The 21942-nt window shown below is 42.3% G+C and overlaps 1 protein-coding gene across 6 annotated transcripts in view; it reads right to left on the reverse strand.

The window, feature by feature from the left end:
- LOC101159451 (triple functional domain protein) overlaps nucleotides 1-21942 on the reverse strand; it is a 127871-nt gene that overhangs the window by 45814 nt on the left and 60115 nt on the right. For all 6 annotated transcript variants that reach the window (XR_013658722.1, XM_023960296.2, XM_023960297.2 and 3 more), the window contains exons 15-25: nucleotides 17822-17996; nucleotides 16830-17025; nucleotides 16357-16523; nucleotides 16147-16266; nucleotides 15873-16064; nucleotides 15642-15791; nucleotides 15451-15565; nucleotides 9044-9159; nucleotides 8834-8956; nucleotides 8498-8692; nucleotides 8311-8429 (exon numbers count right to left, since the gene is read on the reverse strand). Coding sequence is in view for 5 of the 6 variants with exons in the window: in XM_023960296.2 (XP_023816064.1) it covers nucleotides 8311-8429; nucleotides 8498-8692; nucleotides 8834-8956; nucleotides 9044-9159; nucleotides 15451-15565; nucleotides 15642-15791; nucleotides 15873-16064; nucleotides 16147-16266; nucleotides 16357-16523; nucleotides 16830-17025; nucleotides 17822-17996 (1668 nt within the window). In the remaining variant the exon portion in view is untranslated. The remainder of the gene's footprint in view (nucleotides 1-8310; nucleotides 8430-8497; nucleotides 8693-8833; nucleotides 8957-9043; nucleotides 9160-15450; nucleotides 15566-15641; nucleotides 15792-15872; nucleotides 16065-16146; nucleotides 16267-16356; nucleotides 16524-16829; nucleotides 17026-17821; nucleotides 17997-21942) is intronic.

Below are 21942 nucleotides of genomic sequence, written 5' to 3' on the forward strand. Positions count from 1 at the left end.
TTAGCTTTTTATGTTTTATAATACTTAAAAATTATGTTCACAATAACAGGTTTTTAAAAAAATCAAATCACTGATCAGTTTCACAAAGATACACACACAGGACATCACACACCAAGAAATGAACTTATAGATAAAAATTATAGAAAATGGAATCATTTGATTAGTTTCTTGTTACCGTAATTGCCGGGTTATAGAGCGCACCTGATTACAAACCGCACCCTCCCATTTTAAAAAGGATTAACAACTTTTTACATACACAAGCCGCATGATGTGGCAATTCAAGTGGCACATCACTGAGACCACAGTAGTCTCAGTGAGGGAGGAGTATCCAGTAGTTTAGCCTATTTATTTGAACACACCCACATCTGCCAAATAGAATGGACCTGACTTCAGCTCACAGCTCCCTCAGTTATGGTGAGAAAATTCACACTCAGATTCCCCACTTCCCATGAGTCTTAGAGGTTTAAGGCAGGGCTAACCCCCGGTTCACCACACACACTGATGTACATGTGCTAAAACCACGTGCGTGTTTAAGAAGGAGCAGGGAGCTGCAGCGGAACGCGAGAGCAGCTCTCCCCTCCTTCCGGCCGTAAAACGGCAGCAATGTGGAAATAACAGGGCTGGTTGAAAAGATAAACACCAGTAAAAGAGAGCACGGTGACTTATGAGCGCGCACGGCACTCGCGCCTCTGCGCAGCGCGTGCACCACAAGCTTTTTTCCACAACAGTGAAGGAAACTTCTGGCACGCAGCAGACCGGCTTTTCCAAACCCATTGGTGGATTTTTTTCACACTGCTTTTAACTTGAAAGCTGCATCATAGTGTAGCAGACTGAGTTGGTCTGGGTGGCTGTTGGTCATTCCTAAATCCCAAAGTTACTTGAACGCATCATGCAGAGGAGGGGTTGGCTCTCAGTTAGTCGTTCAGCGGGTGTGAGAGAGGCCTCTAGAGAGTTTGAGAGTTGCTGCATGTTGTACGGCGTTGGTTACGGCCTACAGTAGCCAAAATAAAAACCATAAAAAGGATTTGGTCTCAGTGACTCGGGAAAAGAGGACGCTACATTTGGTGTCAGAAGTGATCGAACTTGTCGCCTTGGAGACCGCAGCTCGCATTACCGTGGCAGCTCTTTTCGACCGCGACAACTCTGCACTATGTTTCCCGCGGATACGTTCTGCAAGCGTGAGGAGGTGAGAGGAGATCACGGAATGGAATACAGCGACAAGCAAAAAGAATATAAAGAGCGGGTGAAGCGGATGGTTGCTAGCTTGGCTGCCGATGCTGGATTGGGTCGCTGTAAAGAGCCCGCACTTCAAGATTCACGTCCGAAGGCGGGAACGGTAAGAGCTCCGCCTCCAGCCGGGCTTCACGATTCTGTTCCTCCATCAATGAAGACGCCCAGATATGACGGCAAAGTGGATTGGGAAGCTTTTCAAGCACAGTTTGAACTGTTAGCTCGTGCTGCATGCTGGTCAAATGAGGAGAAAGCCCTGCAGTTAGCGATGTGCCTCACTGGCGATGCCCTGTCCTGCTTACTGTTGCTGACACCGGAGGACAGGTGTGACTATAATGCTTTGGTGGGCACATTGAAGGGGAGATTCGGCCAATGCTCCACAGCCAGCCTCCTTCGCTCAGAGTTGTGCAGCCGACACCGCCGCTCAAGGGAGCAATTAAGAGATCTGGCTGTTGACATTGAAAGATTAGTCCACCAGATTTATGCTCACATGCCCCCAGCCATTCAGGAAGAGCTAGCCCGGGACCACTTCATGCAGGCGCTAAGAGCAGACGACCATCGTGTTTAAACCCAACTAGCATACCCTAAATCACTGCAGGAGGCCCTGGAGCTGGCCACAGAGAGAGAGAGATGCTGTGGAGGCCCTCCTCCAGGGTGGAGCCTGAGGCCCCGCCTAAGGTCAGAGCTGCAAGTTTATCAGAGCCCGACACCAGGGGGCCTGCATGGGCAGAGGAGCTGACCCACTTAGTGAGAGCCGTGACGCTGAGGAATGAACAGGCGTCCAAGGCCCGCCCACAAAGAGACTGGAGCCGACCCAGAGCATGCTGGGGTTGTGGGAAACCTGGCCACTTGATTCGTGACTGCCTTCACAACCAGGGAAACGGGAACGGGACCGCATAAGCGGGACAATGCGGCACCCCAAAAAACCGTCCCGATTGGACCCACAGAAATGGACTGCTGACCAAGTGGGGGGCAAAGAAGACCAACCTGAGAGGCTTGTGACCTTGGGCCGAACCTGGGTTGGTGACTGTTGGTTCACAACTATAAGTGTTGATGGAGAGTCATGCTCAGCCCTAGTGGACACAGGCTCATCTGCGACATTGGTTACCGCTGCAGTGGTGAGGAATAATACAACCATCCTTCCTACCGCTGTCATGCTACAGACTGTTACGGGAGAACGGACTTCCATGCAGGGGGAGGCTGTAGTGACTCTGGAGGTGGGAAACCAGCGAGTGGAGTGGCCCGTGTGGATTGCTGACTTGGAAGAATGCATACTAGGCCTTGATTTTTTGCGGGCCCAGGGCTGTGTTATTGATACCAAGAGAGGAACCCTTACATTGTCTGATGGACATGTTATTCAGATGACCCATATTTCCTCTAGATCGGGGTCCCATGTGGTTCACACTCTGTCCATGACTGACAAGACCAAGTCTAATTCAAATGAAAGGAAGAGCTCTGTCCCTAATGTATATCCAGATAAGCCAACTGAACCATCTGTAAATAGCACACCTGCAGACACAGAAAAGATTGCGGCGGTGAGGGACGTATGGAAGAGGAACTGCGAGGGTCTGTCACCTGACGAGCAAGAGCTGCTGTGGAGTCTTCTGCTAGAGTTCAAAGACTGTTTTTCTGTGTCTGAAGATGATATGGGTCAGACTGACCTCATCAAGCATGACATTGACACAGCTGGCGCCCAGCCCATTAGAACCAGACCCCGAAGGCTTCCTTTGGTGGCGGAAAAAAGCCCTGCTGGAGATGCAAAGGGCGCGGCTCATTGAGGCCTCCACAAGTCCATGGGCTTCAGCAGTCGTCATGGTGCCAAAGAAAAACAAAAATGAATGGCGTTTTTGTGTGGACTTTAGAGCTCTTGACAAAGTAACCAGGAAAGACCCCTACCCTCTCCCACGCATCGATGAGACTCTGGATGCAGTAGCAGCATAATCCTGGTTCTCCTCTCTGGATCTGCGCAGTGGGTACTGGCAGGTACCCCTGGCTCCTGAAGCAAAACCAAAAACTGCCTTTGTTATTGGTGGGGGCCTCTGGCAGTTCAAGGTTCTGCCTTTTGGCCTCTGTAACGCCTCCGCCACGTTTGAAAGACAAACGAGATGGACAAGGTTCTGATGAACATTCCTCGCTCAGAGTGTGTAGTGTACCTGGATGACATTCTGGTCCACGGCTCCTCATTTACCTCAGCCCTGGAAGCGCTCAAGCGAGTGTTGGGCAGGGTGGAAGCTGCAGGCCTGAAACTACATCCCCAAAAGTGTTGCTTCATGCGGCAGGAGGTCACCTTTCTGGGACACTGACTCCAAGGGGGTGGGGTCACCACAATGCACGACAAGATTGAAGCAGTTCGGGACTGGCTTACACCCACATCTGCACACGACTTGAAGAGTTTCCTGGGTCTGGCCTCTTACTATAGGAAGTTTGTCAAGGGGTTTTCATGCATAGCTGCACCTTTGTTTTGTCTTTTACAGAAGGGGGCAAACTTTGTGTGGACTGATGAATGTCAGACAGTTTTTGTTCAGCTAAGGAAATCCCTGACTGAAGCACCTATCCTGTTTCCACCTGACCCTGCTCTGCCCTTTATACTAGACACTGACGCCAGCAATGTGGGCTGTGGTGAAGTTCTGTCCCAGGTAACACCTGTGGGGGACAGAGTGGTTGCATACTACAGCCGGACATTTAACAAAGCTGAGCAACGCTACTGCACCACCCGAAGAGATCTCCTCGCGGTGGTCAGTGCCATTAGACACTTCAGATATTACCTGGGGGGGTCTCCATTTCACTGTCAGAACTGATCATGCTGCCCTACAGTGGCTGATGTCTTTTAAGGAGCCGGAGGGCCAGTTGGCGCCTTGGATTGAGGAGCTACAGGCCTTTGACTTTGAGGTTCTGCACAGGCCGGGAGCACGGCACCAGAACGCTGATGCACTATCACGGCTACCATGTGTGGCAGAGGACTGTCGCTATTGTGAGAAGAGAGATGCACAAGAAAGTAAGTGGCTGAAATTGGATGTTTAATGCGCCTTGCTGTGCACTCAACCTTCAACAGGAGCTGGAACGCTCACCACTGTTGATGCCACAGAATGGAGACATCAACAGTAGGAAGATGCTGATGTGAAGCATGTCCTCTCATGGGTGGAGGAGAAGCGAAGGCCATCCTGGGAGGAAATCTCCATGCTCTCTAGAACAACCAAAGGTCTGTGGTCTCTCTTTGACTCTTTACTTCTGTGTGATGGTGTGCTACAGAGAGGCTGGAAGGAGCCGGCCGCAGGTGAGATACGTTGGCAGGTGGTGGTGCCAAAAAGCCTGCTCCTCACTGTCCTTCAAGCTATGCATGGGGCCCCCGGTTCCGGACACTTTGGAGTCTCCAAAACTCTCTGTAGGCTCAGACAAGGTTTCTACTGGGGCCAGAGCCGTCAAGACATGGAAGAATTCTGCAAAAAGTGTGACTCCTGCACAGTACGTAAGGGCCCAGTGGGTCGGTCACATGACCCCTACAGCAATTTCCTGCAGGTTTTCCTATCGAGAGAGTGGGGATTGATGTTCTAGGCCCCTTTCCTCGGTCAGAAAAGGGTAACCGGTTCATTCTCACTGCAATGGATTACTTTACAAAGTGGCCTGAGGCCTACTGCCTGCCTGACCAGGAAGCAGAGACTGTGGGGGTGGCACTGGTGGAGGGGATGTTTAGTAGTAGGCTTGGGGTACCGGAGGCAATTCACACAGATCAGGGAAGGAACTTTGAGTCCAAAGTTTTTGCAGCCATGTGTGAAAAACTGGGCTCCCACAAAACCTGTACCACCCCCCTACATCCACAGAATGATGGGCTCGTCGAGAGGTTTAACCGCACATTGGCTGAGCAGCTGGCCATCGTGGCAGATAAACATCAACGAGACTGGGATACCCAGGACTCAACTGCCTGTTCTCCTGCCTTACTGATGCTGGGCAGGGAGATACGTACACCGGCAGAGATGGCAATGGGGAAACCCCCAGAGGTGCCCAGGGACCCCCCAGGGTCGGACTATGCGAGGAAGTTGCAGGACCGGCTGGAATCTGCTCACAACTTTGCAAGGAACAAGCTGCTGAGTGCGGGACAAAGACAAAAAAGGAATTGTGATGAGCACACTAAGGGGCGTCACTTTCAGGTGGGAGAGTTGGTGTGGGTCTACAATCCCCAAAGGAAGAAAGGCAGGTGTCCAAAACTGGACAGTGACTGGGTGGGCCCTTGTGAAATATTGGAGAGACTTGGTGAGGTGGTTTACAGAGTTCAACTACCCCCTAGGGGCAGGAAGGTGGCACTGCATCGAGACAGGCTGGCTCCTTACAGAGGTGCTGCAAGGTTAGAACCCCCCACAGGGGAGACGGAGAAGACTACAGCGAGTGCTCCTGTGTCATTGAGACCTTCAAACAGTTTCAGCACTTGGTGGCTGAAAATCCCACCACGGGAGCTGCAAGCTCCATTCCTCCAGATGCCTGTGTGTCACCTGGGGTCACTTCGACTAGCCCCACAATGAGTGTGCGGCCGCAGAGAGCTCGACGACCGCCTGCTCATCTGAGAGACTTTGTTTCCCCTCGAGGACGATGTTTTTTTTTTTTTGGGGGGGGGGGGGGGGGGGGGGGGTAGTGTTGCGGACTGAGTTGGTCTGGGTGGCTGTTGGTCATTCCTAAATCCCAAAGTTACTTGAACGAACATGCAGAGGGGGGGTTGGCTCTCAGTTAGTCGTTCAGCGGGTGTGAGAGAGGGTTCTAGAGTTTGAGAGTTGCTGCATGTTGTACGGCGTTGGTTACGGCCTACAGTAGCCAAAATAAAAACCATAAAAAGGATTTGGTCTCAGTGACTCGGGAAAAGAGGACGCTACAATATTGTAGTGGCGGTCACGTGCACGTTGGGTCTAATGGCACCAAAGGATCGTGGGATGCGGCTGAGCATGGGTGTTTCTTTTATTGCACCATGACTTCAGTGTCTAATAACTGAAGTCAGGTTCATGCTGTTTGGCTGCTTGAGTGTGTGTCAAAGCAATCACGCTTGTTGCTGGACATAGAATTATGTAGACAGTCTCCCCTCTGAAGCTGCCGGAGCGCTCCTGGTGGCCGATAAATAAAAGCATAAATTAGCCACATCATTAATTAAGCAGCAGGGTCGGAAGTTCGTGACAGAAGTAGTGGCTTATAGTCCGGAAAATACAGTATTAAAATTTCCAGGCGTTGTTTATTTTGTTCCGCAGTATGTTCATATTTGTATCATTTTGACAGAATATATTTTTATGGAGAGCAAAATATTATACTGTATTTAAGGTTTAACTTGATTTTTTCTGGATTAATATTCCTATCTTTTTTTATTCAGTATGAAAGGTTTAAAAGGTTTAAGTTTTATCTTTAGTGTGTTAAATAACTGTTTATCTTGTTCGACCCAAAACCTAAAGCGTGTTTTTAATTTAGGCCGCCTGGGCGACTGAGTTTGACACCTTGTGATACGAGTTATAAAATGTATGCATTTTGTGTAAAATGTTAAATAAAGATAGAGACAAGGGGGGGGGTTACTCGCCTGGGGAGTAAGTTAGTGTAGAACCGCCACTGATACAAATAAATAAAATACAGAAGCACAACATATAATTAAAACAACAACAAAAATAATTAAATAAAAAAACATTTAATCACAACATCAAAACAGGCAGAATTGACAAGCCGCAATTTTTTTAAGCCCTTGAATGCTGTTTGCAACAGAGTCTGCTGGTACTAATTTATCAAATGTACAGAATCAAATGTACTAATTTATCAAATATGCAGAAGAATGTGACCATCACCTCTGACAGAGCCACGAGTAACACGCTTAACGCTGTTTCTTTGGCTGACAAACTCTGCCAGATGATCTGGCAGAACTATACATCAGTATACATCAGTTGTAGGTTGACAAAAGAGTGAAGACTGTCCCAGTTCAAAACACTATTTTTGTTTGTTTAATTACAAAGTGAAGGTAGTGTCTTGTTTTTTTTAACCAACTACTTAAATTGCTTGTTTGTACAAGACTTCCAGCGCTTCCAGGGAAAGTCATTCTCTCTAGCTTTTAGTTTAATTTTCCCCGTAAATTTTATGATAATTTGTTGTATTTTTTTGTCATTTTGGAACCATCCACATCTAAGTTTTTGACAGCAAACAATTCATCCCCGTTTTCCTCTTTGAATCTTGAAATTTCTGATATTCTTGTTTTGGTATCCTTTAGAATTCAGTGGCGGACAAAGGTCTGAAGTGTCTTTTGCTTAATATTCTTGTGGCCATTATAAGATTATGATCAGTCATTCCTTTGAGCATATTTTACAAAGTTTGTTAGGATTTAATTTTGGACATCAAATATATTTTTCACCTAAACCGGTCAGTCCTTCATAGTAAAAAGGGCTTCATCCTTCGGTAAAAATCGAAAGGGGGGACAAACAAGACAAAACAAGTAGTTGTCTGTCTGTTTAAGGAGAATTAGAACAGTAGAAACAGCTGAAAGCTTGCTGAAGAAAAATTCACTGACGCAGCAGAATAGGATCCATGGAGCGTTCTGTACATTGGCTGCATAACAGAACTGGACTGAGCAAGTGTGAAGTTACCAAGTGTGGGGAACAACAGCATTTAAGTACAAAGGTTAAAGTATAAGTGCTCAGGGAATTTTTTTCCCTTCTGCATGACGCAAGGGCAGGCAGGGGTAGTCTCATTCAAGATCATGACTGGCCAGGGATTCAAGGGGGCGTGTCAAAAAGAGCAGGACAATCACATATATGCTTCTGCCTGGGCATCCACACTTATAACACTGAAACATCTCTGATTATCTGAAAACATCTCAAGAAAAAGCTATTGTGAAATAAAATTTGACTTTAGGGGAAATATTCCACAAATATATGTTTAAGATTGTTTAAGATTTAAGCTGTTGCAGTAATATTTTATACGTTTCTTCATAAGTTATTGTTTCACATGTTTTAAACATGTCAGTTGTTCTAATGTTTTTAGCAGAAATGTTGGATGTCCGACTCACTGCCGGATTTTGCTCATACCAGAAATTTTACAGAAACAAAGATCAAACAGGAAGTGGTCACTCACTCCTTCCTGCGTGCAGACTTGCGCTTCTCTTCGTTCAACTCATGGGTAGCAGCATCCCTCAGCTTGACTTCTGACCCTGGTGCAGTGGCATGGATGACGTCCAGCTGAAGATCTTTACTCTGATGCAGAGACAGTCAGGTTTAAAGGAACCTCCCTGCACAGAGGGGGTTCTTTTCTGCACACTTACAGCTTTGTTGGGGTCTGCCGAGATGCCCAGAGCTTTCTCCAGACTGCAGCGGTACTTATCCATTGACATGGAGAAGTCTCTGTAGCGTTTGTCCACAGTAGTCACCAGCTTCTTGATCTCTGAAGCGTGACTGTGGGCTTTTTCACAGAAGCCCTCAGCAACCTGGATCAGCAGCTTCACCTTCTCCTTGGTTTGCTGTAGATGCAGAGAGCAGCTGATTCCTCTCTCACAAGTGTTCTCCAAATAAGTGTGTGTGTGTGTGTGTGTGTGTGTGTGTGTGTGTGTGTGTGGGTGTGTGTGTGTGTGTGTGTGTGTGTGTGTGTGTGCAAGGCTCACCTTGGCAGTGACATGAAAGACTTCATGCTCCTTTAGGAGCTCCTGTGTGTGGTGGATGCTGGAGCCGGTGGATGTGTGTGTGGACAGGTAAAACTCCCCCGTGTCGTGAATCCACTCAAGAGCCTGAACAGACAAAGCCGTAATTTTAAGCCTTAAAGACAAGTCTTTTCTTTAACCAAGACCTGAACTGCTCCTGTGTGCTTTAGTTACTTGTTTGGCATTTCGTTCAAAGACCACAAACTGCTGACATTGGTCCAGCCTCCGTTTCCTCCTGGTCCAGAAGTGGAGCACGCGATTTTCTCTCTGCAGCAACTCATTCAGGATGTCTGATCACACAAAAGAAGTTGATCTGTAGCCTCCAAAACAAACGCGCTCCCTCCTTCACATGTTTCAATGTGGGCACATGCGGCGTATAGACAGGTGCGGCTAATGTAAGTACAAAATGGTTTATCCTTTAAAAATGTAATGGGTGCGGCTTATAATCAGGTGCACTCTATGGTCTGGGAATTACAGTAATCAATCCATATATTAATCAAAATACAGGTCAGGAAGGGCATCTAGCGTAAAACTCTGCCACACCACCTGTGTGAATCACTGAAAGCTGACTGGTGAAGGGAAAAGCCAAAAGGTGAAAAACATTAACTCTAGCCAATGACCATTTTTACATTAGGGCACATTCATTCACACATTTCTCTTTTAGTTAATATAAAAAATGAAAAATTGCTATTGTTTTTAGCAAGAAATTTTTATACTGGACTGAAAGAAATTCGTTTTATGGTGTCTGATTTCCAATATTTAAAGTAAGTCTAACTTTTACTTAAACATTTATTCAAAGTAATAACTACATTATGACAAAAATGTTTACCAATATATTTTGCTCTTTTATGCACATTCTTCTTTTCCTTCTGGCTTTTCCCTCACCACAGTAAATAATAAACCAATGAGATTTTCAACACCCTACAGTGTTACGTGATTTCTCAAAAGGAGAAGTTCCAGCAAAAATCTCCACATTGTGCCTGTCCTGGAAAACGTTTCAGTTTGGCCACTAGGTGGCACTTGCGCTACAGCATGACACTTTATTCGAGATTTGAGCAAAAAAACAAGGCTTTAGACGACAAATGGTTAAATTAAAAATGATTTCTTAAGAATATGGAAAATTCGAGCCTGTGTGTATTAAGTAAGGGTTAGGGTTTTAAACATTGTATCCGTTCTTCCTGGTACAAAAAGCTGGTTACCCAGGATTTAGATTAAATTGTGACAAAGAATTGACTTCTTTTAAGTACTTTTTCAACTCAAACCTTGTATGCTTCAAAAAAGGATTTTTGATTTGTTTTTGCACCTTTGTTATTTTCTCAGACTATATTAATGAAGGTAAGGGTAGTTTTAGATGGTGAGATAAAATATAGAAAGGTAAGACGGAGATTAGGCTTACTGTTGTTCCATACAAAGGCTACTGTAATTTTCTTTAACTAAGCAAATGATTCTATACGGGGTGTCAAAGGAATATTTTGGAATAAATATAACAGTTTTGGCCATATCTTCATTTTCAGAATGTTTATTTTTCTCATTAAAGTTGTGGGTAGCTTCATCCACCCGTCTATTAAGTCTCTGATTTTTTTTCTTTCAAATAATCTTAGTTAAACTTAGACAATTTTATCCAGCTTTGGTACAATTACAACTTCAAAACATTAAAATTTTTGTACTACTTTAAAGTGAGTGATAAAGTGAGAGTTTTAGCAGTGGGATTTTGCCTTTCCGTATAATTTAACAATAAAATTGAGGTTTCTGCATTATTCACTTTATATCCTAAAGAATTCCCAAATAATCCAATCATTTCCAGCACTGATGGTGTTGATGAAGTACGGTAAGTTTACTTAAAAATAGAATTGCATCAACTGCAAACAAAGACATTTTGTGTTCAGTGGGTCCTATGACGATTCCAGTTATCTGGGCATGTGCACAAATCGTTCTATTGCTAAGGTAAAAAGCAAAGATGAGAGAGGACATCCTTGTCGACATTCTCTCTTAATTTTAATTTGCTTTGAAAAATTTCTGTTTGTTAAAACGTCTGCTCTCAGGTCCTTATACAATATCTTAATCAATTTATAAAGTTGGATCCACATCCAAACATTTCTAAGATGCTGAAAAAATCGGGCCACTTACCCCTACTGAAATGTTTTTCTCCCATTTGTTAGGTGGTTTACCTGGACTTTTTTCCTGATTTCATATCTTCAATCGTTTCTGCGACTTCTATGTAGAACACACATCACATAAACTATTGAAGATATGAAGTGTTGTAATGTTACTACACTTTAAGTTCAAATCAGTGCTATTTTCGTTTGGGATCCCTGGAATATTCAGCTTGTTTATAAAGTATTTATGTCATTTGGATCACAGTTCTTTTGTGCAGTGTTTTTCAAACTTTTTGAGCCAAGGTTCACTTGTACGTAATCAAAGTTAAGTTATTCTTCAGTAATAATTTTCAACTAAATTTTTTGACATTTTACCCTGGTAGTTGTTTTTCCCTCCAGTTTATTAACATGCAATTTTATGTAAACTCACAAAAAAACAAATATATTCTTTCTAAATTGTGATTAATTTTTTAATTTTTTTTTTCAATGTTAGCGCAAATGCAAGAGTACCATAATTTCCGGACTATAAAGCGCACCCGTTTACAAGCCGCACCCACCCATTTCTATGTGTTTACCTTCTTTTGTACATAAACAAGCCGCATCAGTGTACAAGCCTCATACATTACGCAACAAGGTCAGCCTGTTAAATCACGTCCTGACTCCCAGACCGAGTATAATTCTTTAGCACACTTTGGGAGGAGACAGCTTTGCCTCAGACTCATGTATTTGAATACACCTACATCTGTCAAACTGCATGCAGCTCTATTCTGTTCAAAAGTTCCTCAGTTATGGTTTTTTCTATTTTAATCTTTTTATTTTTTTTAACTTATTGACAATCTAGGTATCATGCATAAAATTACAAACAGTAACCATATAATCAACATTACATCCCTCAGTTATGATGAGGAAATTTACATCAGCTATACCCCATTTCCCATGAGTCTAAGGGGCTAAAGGCGGGTCTAACCCGGCTCGCCACACTGTTGCACGTGTTTAAGAATGAGCATGGAACAGCAGTGGATGGAGGGGTGAACGGAAGAACAGCTCTCCTTCCGCTTGTGTCGCGGCAGCATTATGGGAGTAACAGGGCTGGTTAAAAAAACAAACCAGTAAAATGAAGCAGTGGCGACTGAAAAGCGCGCGCCTCAGCGCGGCGCGTGCGTCAGAAGTTTCCTTCCACAACAAACACTGTTGCTCCGCGGACGCCTCTACCCTCCGCGCTCGCCAAGCGGGCTCTTTGTCTCCCCTTCCTATGTTCTCCGACACCCCTGGCCAGGGCGGCTCCAGGGAGTAGCGCTTCGTCCCCATTGCGCCGGTGGACCGAGCAAATCGTGTCTGTGCAGAGCAATCGGACTTAATACTGAACGTTTTGTGGATGAGGGGCGGATGCGTTGTTACGTGTGGGAGCCTTCAGACTGCCATCGGCAGTGTCTCCAGCTCACACACATTTCTCCAGCTCACACAGAGGCTGTGAGCTTTTCAAAGCAAAATTCCGCTCAGTCCTTAGAAACAGTTAAAACTAAACCAAACTAAATTCACTCCATGCGCTGTTCTCTCCGTCACGCAGCAGACCAGCTTTTCCAAACCCGTTGGTGATGGTGGATTTTTTCACGCTGCTTTTAACGATTGCTTTTAACTTGAAAGCTGCATCATATTGTTGTGGCGATCACGTGCACATTGGGTCTAATGGCACCAAAGGATTCTGGGATGCGGCCGGGCATGCGTGTTTCTTTTTGTTGAACCATGACTGAAGTGTCTAAGACCTGAAGTGAGGTCCATGCTGTTTGGCTGCTAAGAGGTGTGTTGAAAAATAAATGACTTGTTGCTTGGAGTTGGATAGAGTATTCAAACCATGCACTGAGTCCAAAAGTACATACATGGCGGCCGGCAAGTAAATCCATAAATTAGCCGCGTCACTGAATGAGCTGCAGGGCTGTAAGCCCAGGAGAAAAGTAGCGGCTTACAGTCCGGAAATTACAGTAATTTTTGAACAATTCACAATATATTTGATAAATTTTACACAAAAAGCCTAACATTATATTTATGTTTTCTGTAGCTACACAAAAAGTGAACATGTTGAAGTTTCATTCGTTTTTCTCTTGACTTCATCGTTCATTAAGTCTTTTAAAACTTTTACAAAAATATTTTATTTCTTTTTAGATGATCAAATTGTTTCAATTTAGTTTAATTATGTCGGTTGGCCACTTCACCTTCATCCTGTTTCTTCAATGTTGTCATTACTTCTTCTTAAGTTGAATATATAAAATAATCCTGATGTTATTAGAAAAGTGTTTCAGTTAGAAAGATGACTTGGACCAAACTCTGGGATGTTTGGCTGTTAAGAAACACAAACCTGGAAGGAGAACTAAACTGTTGACCTCTGACCTCTGATTTCATCAAGAAGATTGAAAAACTGTTTGATGTGTTTTCGTTGTGGTTTCAAGACGTTTAACAGGGAAAACTCATTGTACGCTGAGATGCTGTCACTTTAACCCAATGCATCATGGGAGATGTAGTGCTTAACTGCCACCAGTGACGTGCGGTGAGGTTAATGGCTGGTGAGGCACTGACGTCATCAGTCAGATTTACAAACATATGAACCATGAGTATAAATAACTGAGTAACTTATTCAGCATTTGATTGACAACAGTTAACGTTTTGTTTAAAATATAATTTCAATATGTTTTTTTTTTCATATACAAACTGCAGCATAGAAAAAAGCACAAACGTTATTATCGTCTTACCTTTACTTGTAAATAAAGTCCATACGCCGCTCCTTCTGAAGAAAATGACTTGCCGCTTGCTATCACTTCTTCTATTATTTTTTAGTGTCATAATCTCAGGGCTCACCGGCGCCCCCTAACATGAGGCACGAGAACTGCAACATGAGGCACGAGAACTGCAACATGAGGCACGAGAACTGCTGGCCTCACCCAGCGGCTTTTTCGCCGGCGTTTAGTGCTCAGCACAAGAAACACGTCCCTCACATACAGTTATTTATAAAAACAAGCACTGTGCATCATATACATCTGCTAAATTATGTAAACTCAGCTCATATAGTACAAGTGATTGAACCGACATACAGAGAGACAGCAGTACCGTCTGACTGCATAGGTATTGCGGAATCCAAGGTGAGGCTCAGCGGGCTGGTGCCTCATCGCACGTCACTTAGTATCTGAACGGCAAATGCGGAAATTCAGCGATTTTGAAAAGAAAAAACACCCAAAAATGGTACATTGAAATGGAAAATGACTGCAAAGCACAAATTACTGATTAAATATAATAATTGAATTTATTTTTTCTCTTTTCTTCCCATAATGACAGGTCAGGCAATGCCTCAGGAGAGGCAGGTGAGGCAATGCCTCACCTGCCTCTCCTGACTGCATGTCACTGACTGCCACAGATGTCAGACAGACTCTTGTCTCTGAGCTTCATTGTTTTGTTCACTTGTTCCACGGTCTGACACCGGATTCTGTGGAAAGCTACACCGCTAAAGACGAGCTTTAGCTGGTATTTTTGTTAGAACTGAGAGACACTATGAGCTAAATTGGAACAAGGAAGTGAAGACTTTAACCACTTCTAATTGGTCAGACTGATGATGCATGATTAACCCTCCAACAATGATTGGAAGAGACAGTTGAAGGGGCGGAACTTTTCCAAAAACAGCTAAAGCTGTGGCTACATCGCAGTACTGTCATTCTTATCAAAATGTCTGTAATAGAATCAAATAAACAGAAAGAAAAAAGTATTTTATGATCTTTCATATTCCTAACTACTTAGTGTTTTATCAGGACCTGTTTGGATGAACACAGAGCTGATTTCCTGGAGTTGGGAAATGTTTTTAGATCAGTGAATGGGTAATTTCCCACAATACACTGGTTGAAAAACACTGCTTTTCTGCACCATTTAGTTTCTTGTAATACTCTGAATACATTAAAGAATCTTTTCAATTCAGGACACACCTATGAAGTGATTTTGGATATGCTCTGTACTAATCCCAAAACTTTTACATGTTTTTTTATGTTTCAATTTCAGCTCAGTAAAGGACTTTAAGCACCAACTTTTTCATGTCATTTATTATTATCGTGTTTCAAAAAAAAGTACTTTTATTTAACCAGTTAATTTTTTTCAAGTCTTGACGCTGACAATGACCGCAATTTTTTCTAGTTTTGCTGTAAATTCTACAGATTGGATTATTTCAAAATGTTAAGATTTTTTTTGGTTGAAGATGTTTTCTAAATTCTTTTAATAATTTGAACTTCTTTTAGGACCATGAACTTTCTTTCTAGATAAAATGAAAGAAACAGTAACAAAATATAATAGTAACTGGTAATACCAATAAAAAAAATCTAGATAAATGCAGTTAATCAAAAAGGGACATCCTCTTATTTTGTTTTCTTTCATGCTGGATTTCTCCATAAGCAGTTTTCCAGAATATGAGGCTGTGTGAGAGCTGCTAAAGCCTTTTATTTCATCTGTACTCACTTTTGACCTGTTGTTCTGGTGCTTTGACATGGCTCAGCATACCGGGCATGTTCATACTGTTCCTGTGCATGTACTTGAGGAAAACATCTGCATTTCTTCTAGCCAGAGTACATGCCTGATGGGAGCAAAGACCCGTTAGGACATACCTTGACTATAACGTACAGATTTGCTTTGACTGGGTTGTGGGTTACCTTGAGGAAGGCCTCCTTTTGCTCAAAGTGCTTGCTGATCATCGGAGTGACGTGGTCCGTTTCACAGTTGGGACCCAGTTTGTCGCCCCCCCCGCACCAGTCTTCCTCTCGCTTGTACTCCTGCTCCAGGCTCTCCAGCACACTGCAAACCTTCCCAGACAAACGTTTGGCCTATCACACACAGTTGTGTTTTCATGGAAAACCAAACACAAACCAAGTCAAGTCCTCTACCTGTTCAGAGGTCTTAAAAAAGGCCACAGAGGCATTGACCAGCTTGAGTCGATCCTCCATCTTCAACATAAGCTGCTGCCAATGAGAAGCCACGTTCTCTGCACAGTCCCGTATCAGGTCGGCATCATAGTGGTTGGCCTGGAGTAAAACCTCTGCCTTCTGCTGAACCTGCAGAGCACTCTGGTGGGTTTTCTGAAAAACGCAACGAGAACAGAGTAAGAAACTCTCAGAATAAAGAGCAGAGAACTGAAGGAGATGAAACAGCGTTCATCACCTCAATGGCGTGTTGGAACTGTTCATGCTCTCGCTGCAGCTGCTCAGCTTCCTGTAGGGAGCTGGCTGTGATGAGACCAGCATTTAGCATCGACTCGCCGTTACGAATCCAACCCAAAACCTTCAGCAAAAGGAAACAAATCTTTATTTCAGACTCTGTTTAGAGGTTTGAACTGGGAGGAGGTTGCAGCAGTGGACTGCGGAGTCGTACCTGCTTGACCTCAGCCTGGAGGTGTCTTAGCTGCACACACTGTTCCAAGTGTCTGCGGTGCCGCTCGGATGCTACATCCAGCTCCTGCTGCTTCTCATGGAGGAATTCCAGCAATTCTCGAACCCGTGTGGCCATGTCCCCATCACGATCGCACAGCAGCACAACACCTGAACAGAGGGGGTTAGTCAGGTTAGCCTCAAACAGGCTCAGCTTGTTCATATTAGTTCCCTGCAGTGCCATATGACGTCATAGCATAATAGTTTACACCAGCTATGGCTGATCTGACCCGTGACACCAACACAGCAGAACTTAGTGGAATCAGCTGAGCCTCAACTCTCAGCTGGTATGTGATGTGGCTAACAGGGGGCATGAGACATTTATCTGATTCTTTTTGAAGCCCTCAGGACAAATTTGGGCAGAATGTGAAGAAATGTAGAGATGTATGTCCATAGTGATAACAAGAGCATGCGCACCAGAGGCCTGGACGTCGCTGACATAATGCAACAGCTCCTGTCCCTGATGGATGACATCAAATGTGAGGTTGTTCATGGTCAGGGCCTTGTCAGCATGAAGCTGCAGCCTCTGCTCTGCAACTGTCAGGTCCTCTGTGTCAAAATCATTTATCTGAGCTGTTAGCTCTTCATTCCAGGACTCCAGGTCAGAGATGATCTAAGAAAAGAAATTAAAGAAGAAGTGTAACCAGGGTGGGTTATCATCTCTTTTCAAACATTTCCCAGGCTCAGTGCTTGTTAGAAGATGGAAAACAAGATATTCATATTAATCATTTAACGTCCCACTTCGATCATCTTTTGATCTGTTTTCAAAGCGTTCCCAGTGGGCTTTTAATGATAATTTCCAGGCAAAATGAAAAAAAAACTGTCGTTTTTCAGACATACTATCTGCAGAGCGGGACTGTTGGCGTGCAAGTAACCAACCCTCCACCGATTTCCCATCATCCCTTTGTCTTTGTCTGCTCCTGATCTATCACAATTTGAATAAAGAAATTCTCAAAAATGCAGTTTTAATCCTAATTTCTTTTATATGTGTCCTTCATCATGAGAAAAATGCTGCAGGTGCATTCTAAAAACACCAAAAACACCATTTTCATTGGTGTGGGTCTTTAGGGATAAATATGATTCAACTATTTTCTTTTTCTCCATCTTTTAAATTTTTCATTTGTAATTATTTGAATTACCTGTTTGAATTCTCTGTGAATTCAGTAAAGTATTTGTATGTGACAGTGTAATCTGGTGCAGGTCAAAATCTTCTTTATAAAAACAGAAACCCTCAGAGTCTCATCAAGCTTTATCAACAAAAGCCAGTTTTTTCCACTTCAGGCTCATTTCCACAATTCTCTATATTAACGCCCAGAAAAAAGACAACACTCCAAAATGAAGCAGAGTTCGCATTAGAATCGTTATGGCTGCCACTGTAGAGTTAATCACACTTTTATAGTCTCACTCACATTGATAGCATCTCGTTCAAATATGCGAAGCTGTAAGAATAGATCCAGTTTGATCTTCCTCTCCTGGAAGAGATCTTCCATTTGTGTCTGGGCCTCATCCAGCTGCCGAAGAACGCTCTCGATATGGTTAATGGAACTGTTGTGGGGCGTCTTGTTGCTGGAGATGGCAGAGTCCCTGAAATTACAAATGTAAAATAAAAAAAGTCAAGAACAGCCAGACTTTTTTTAACACACATTGTTATTATTACAAAAGATTTGATGTTTCTGCTTTGTTTTTGTATGTTTGATTGCTTTGGCCCATAAATTGTGTTCCACTCGGGGAAAAAAATAATTTTTTAATTAAATGTGTGATAAATAGAGGCTCAGAGCCTGGCAACACAGCAAGCAGGGGCTTCACAGCTCTGCTGATGTGGAATGTATGCGGCATCAAAACAAATGGATTCTGAGTCAGGATAGACTGCACAGGTGGGCAGGCTTTTGCAGCCTTCCAGGACACACAAGCAGATACATTTACGAAATCCATCTTATGTAAGAAATCACCAGAGATTCAATATAGAGAGGCAGAGAGGAAGGACATGACTCGAACATCTCGTCCTCCTTCTCCAAAAGGCATGAAGTTAACCTGAGACTACTGGAGCACCATGGCAGCAGCAAAGTTAGTTTTTTTAGTTTACTGGAAGCCAGCAGCATCCCCAGAGCTAAACTGATGATCACACACGTCTCAGCAAAACAGTTTTGAAATCATGATCCTTTAACAATGTCAGAGCAGAAACAGACACATGGTTACAAGTTCAATAAAAGGTCAATAAATGAGAGTAAAAACTTGTAAAGGGGCTAAGGACACAGCTAAGGAAGTCTGTCTGAGCATCAACCCCTTTAAAAAGACTTTCCGTTAAAGCTATACTGTAAGCACCAGAACCTGAACCTTGATATTCAGGAAATCATCAGCAAGTCCAGAAGACCACTGGCATAGAAACAAACTTTGTCAGGAAGTTTTTGCACATGTTCAAGACAATACGCAACAAAAACACATTCAAAGAGGTCTTTGTTTTCTGAGCCATATCCCAGCATATCGAAGGAGGCATGATTCAGGAAATCCTTGCTATTCACTTTAGCTCCTCCTCTCATAATGAGTCATAATAAATTGATTTCAAAGATGGAGGAAGAAAAACAGCAGATGCAACATCTTTAAAGAATGCTGTATCAGTTTTCATTGTAATCCCTCTGAAAGGGGCTTATCCAGACTTTTTAGTTGGTAAAAATGAGATGTACAACAATATTCAGGATATGACTGGGGAGTTTAATTAATATTTTGTAAAAAATAGGGCCAAAGTTAGCCGACAAAATAAACTAGGCAAATAAATCAGAAAAGGGGAGATGCACAGGGGACAGTCTTAGGGACGTAATGTGATGTAAAAACAGCAAATACAGATTAGGGAAACTAAAACATGTTTCGACATAAATAAACTTTCACTCAATGTTAACAAAACTAAATTCAGGATTTTTGAAAATCGCCATATTCGTGCAGATTTAGAAATAAAAGTTGCCATAGATAATCATGTTCTGGAAAGAGTGATTGAAATTGAGTTCCATGGAGTAATTATGAACCAAAATGAGCTGAAAGCGACAAATAAAGCAAGTCAGAGCTAAACTTGTCAAAGGCATAGCAGTTTAGGATAAACGCGTCATACACTCACAAAGCACGTCTACCAATAAATTCATCCATAATACTACCGTATTTACAGTACAGTGTAGAATTTGGGGGAAATACTTACAAAACAAATGTACAGTCTTTGTGCATCTTACACAAAAAGCCATTAAATATTTCCTGGTGTGGATAATGGGACACATACGAATGCACTGTTATAAAGTCGGGTTTATTGAAATAATGGGAACTAGTTCAACTCAAAACAGCACTCATCGCTACATGGATCTGTTTGTCTGCAGGTACATGATCAGAATGGAGCAGAGCAGGGAGACTTTGGCCTGCCAAATGTAATTTGTATGTAACAACTCAAAACCTTTCCCAACAGAATTTTTTATCCGCTCCTGATTAACCACGTTTTGAAGGCCATGTCACACTGCCACTACGTACATATTATGAATATTACAAAAATGAAAATTGGTATACCGCGGTGAAGTTAGTTTTAGGTTGGATCTTAGGGGCCATCAACAAATTAACAAGTGCATGATATGGCTAAGATTTTAGAACAAAACCCAAGACTAAAAGCTTTGCAAAAAAATGTACAATTAAACACTTCATAATGTTGCGCCAAAACAACCTTGTTTTTTTTGCAATGTTTTCATAAGAAAAATATTTTGGTACTTTTTCAACAGCTTCCAAACCATGTGACCTTATGATTCCAAATATATGCTGAATTATGGGTTCAACATCCCAACATCATACACCACTATGTTTTGGTAAGGTGGTTTGAGAGATATTGAAAAAATGGCCAGAATTCGTATGGGAACCTAGGGAATTTTAATATAAAATTTCATATCAATTTTGTATCATGTATGATTGCAAAATAAAGTGGTATGTCTGATGTTGGCATGTTAGTGCCACAAATCGGCACAAGTTTGGACTTGTTTGGTTAGGTGGTTTGGGAGCTATTAAAATAAATGTGCAGAATTCATATGCGAACAGCTGAAATTTAAATACAAAAATTCATAGCAATTTTGTAGCTTGTATGATTGCAAAATAAAGTGGTGTGTTTGATGTTGTGATATCAGTGCCACAATTGGACAAAGGTTTGAAATCGTTTGGTCAGGTGGTTTGGGAGCTATTGAAAAAAATGACCAGAATTTATATGCGAACCTCTAAATCTTTAATATAAAAATTCGTATAAATTTTGTATCATGTATGATTGTCAAGTTATTACGCCCCACTTGAATGGGGAAAGCATCCACAGAGTGTTCCAAGCAGGAATTCACACACCATCCAGTGACACTTTTCCACTTTGCTTTATTTACCAACTGCTTGAGACATTTTACTCACTTTGTAATGATGAAGTGCCTGATAATGTATGGTGAAAAACCTGAACAAGACACAATATTTCATCAATTTACAATTAACAATAAATATAAAAAGAAATATGTAACATATCAAGAGTTAAATTCATGGCTTCATAATTAACTCAACTTGCAAAATTAATTTATTAAAAGTTAACTTCATAACTACGAGAGTTCACTAACAACACAGCAATAAATAAATATATTTTATAAATAGCGGAGTTCTTATAAATAATATTCAATAAAAGACTAAACAAACATTTGCACTGACATGGCAACCGACGCTGAAGCGCACATTGGATTGCCATCACTATGCCCCGCATTGTATACAATCTTACTGGCTGGCTCAGTGGTTTTGATGCTTTGGAAAAAGATTAAAATAGATCATTAATTTCTTGATCTCTTGGAAAGCTCTGTCTAATCTGGCGCTACGGATGCATCTCATCCAAATCAGCGCCAGTGCGCGCAGCTGGAACTTTGATTGGCACCGCGCCCACTACCAACTTTCACTTTCCTGTCTTTTACTTTTTATTTACTCACTTAAATTCATTTTCTCTCAAATTTAATGGGATTTACTTTAATAAATGTTTACTTTAGATTTTTAGTAGATTTTAGTAGATTTTAACTTTTTTGTTTCTTTTTTTCCCCTTCAAACTAAAATCACTTAAAACATCGGTTGCACTTAGTTTGACCTAACATTGACTGCTAAATAAAATGGTGTGTCTGATGTTAGGATGTCAGTTGCACAATTCGGCGTACGTTTAATCTTTTTGGGTCATATGGTTTGTGAGCTTTTGATTTTTTTTTTTTTTTTTTACCAGAACTCATATCCAAACCTCTAAAATTTTAATATAAAAGTTCATATAAATTTTGTATCATGTATGATTGCAAAATAAAGTGGTGTGTCTGATGTAGGGTGCCACAATTCGGCATATGCTTCATGTCTTTGGGTCACGTGGTTTGGAAGCAAATAAAAGAAATTTAAATGTTTACCTCTGGAATTGTAATATAAATATTCATATAAAATATTTGTGCGTATGGTTTGAGCATGTCGGAGCCATCTCCCATTGCCAAATCTTTCTTATTAAAACATTACAAAATAAATAAGA

Source organism: Oryzias latipes, chromosome 11, assembly GCF_053564925.1.
Source record: "Oryzias latipes strain Hd-rR chromosome 11, Olatipes_Hd-rR_3.1".
Classification (NCBI taxonomy): domain Eukaryota; kingdom Metazoa; phylum Chordata; class Actinopteri; order Beloniformes; family Adrianichthyidae; genus Oryzias; species Oryzias latipes.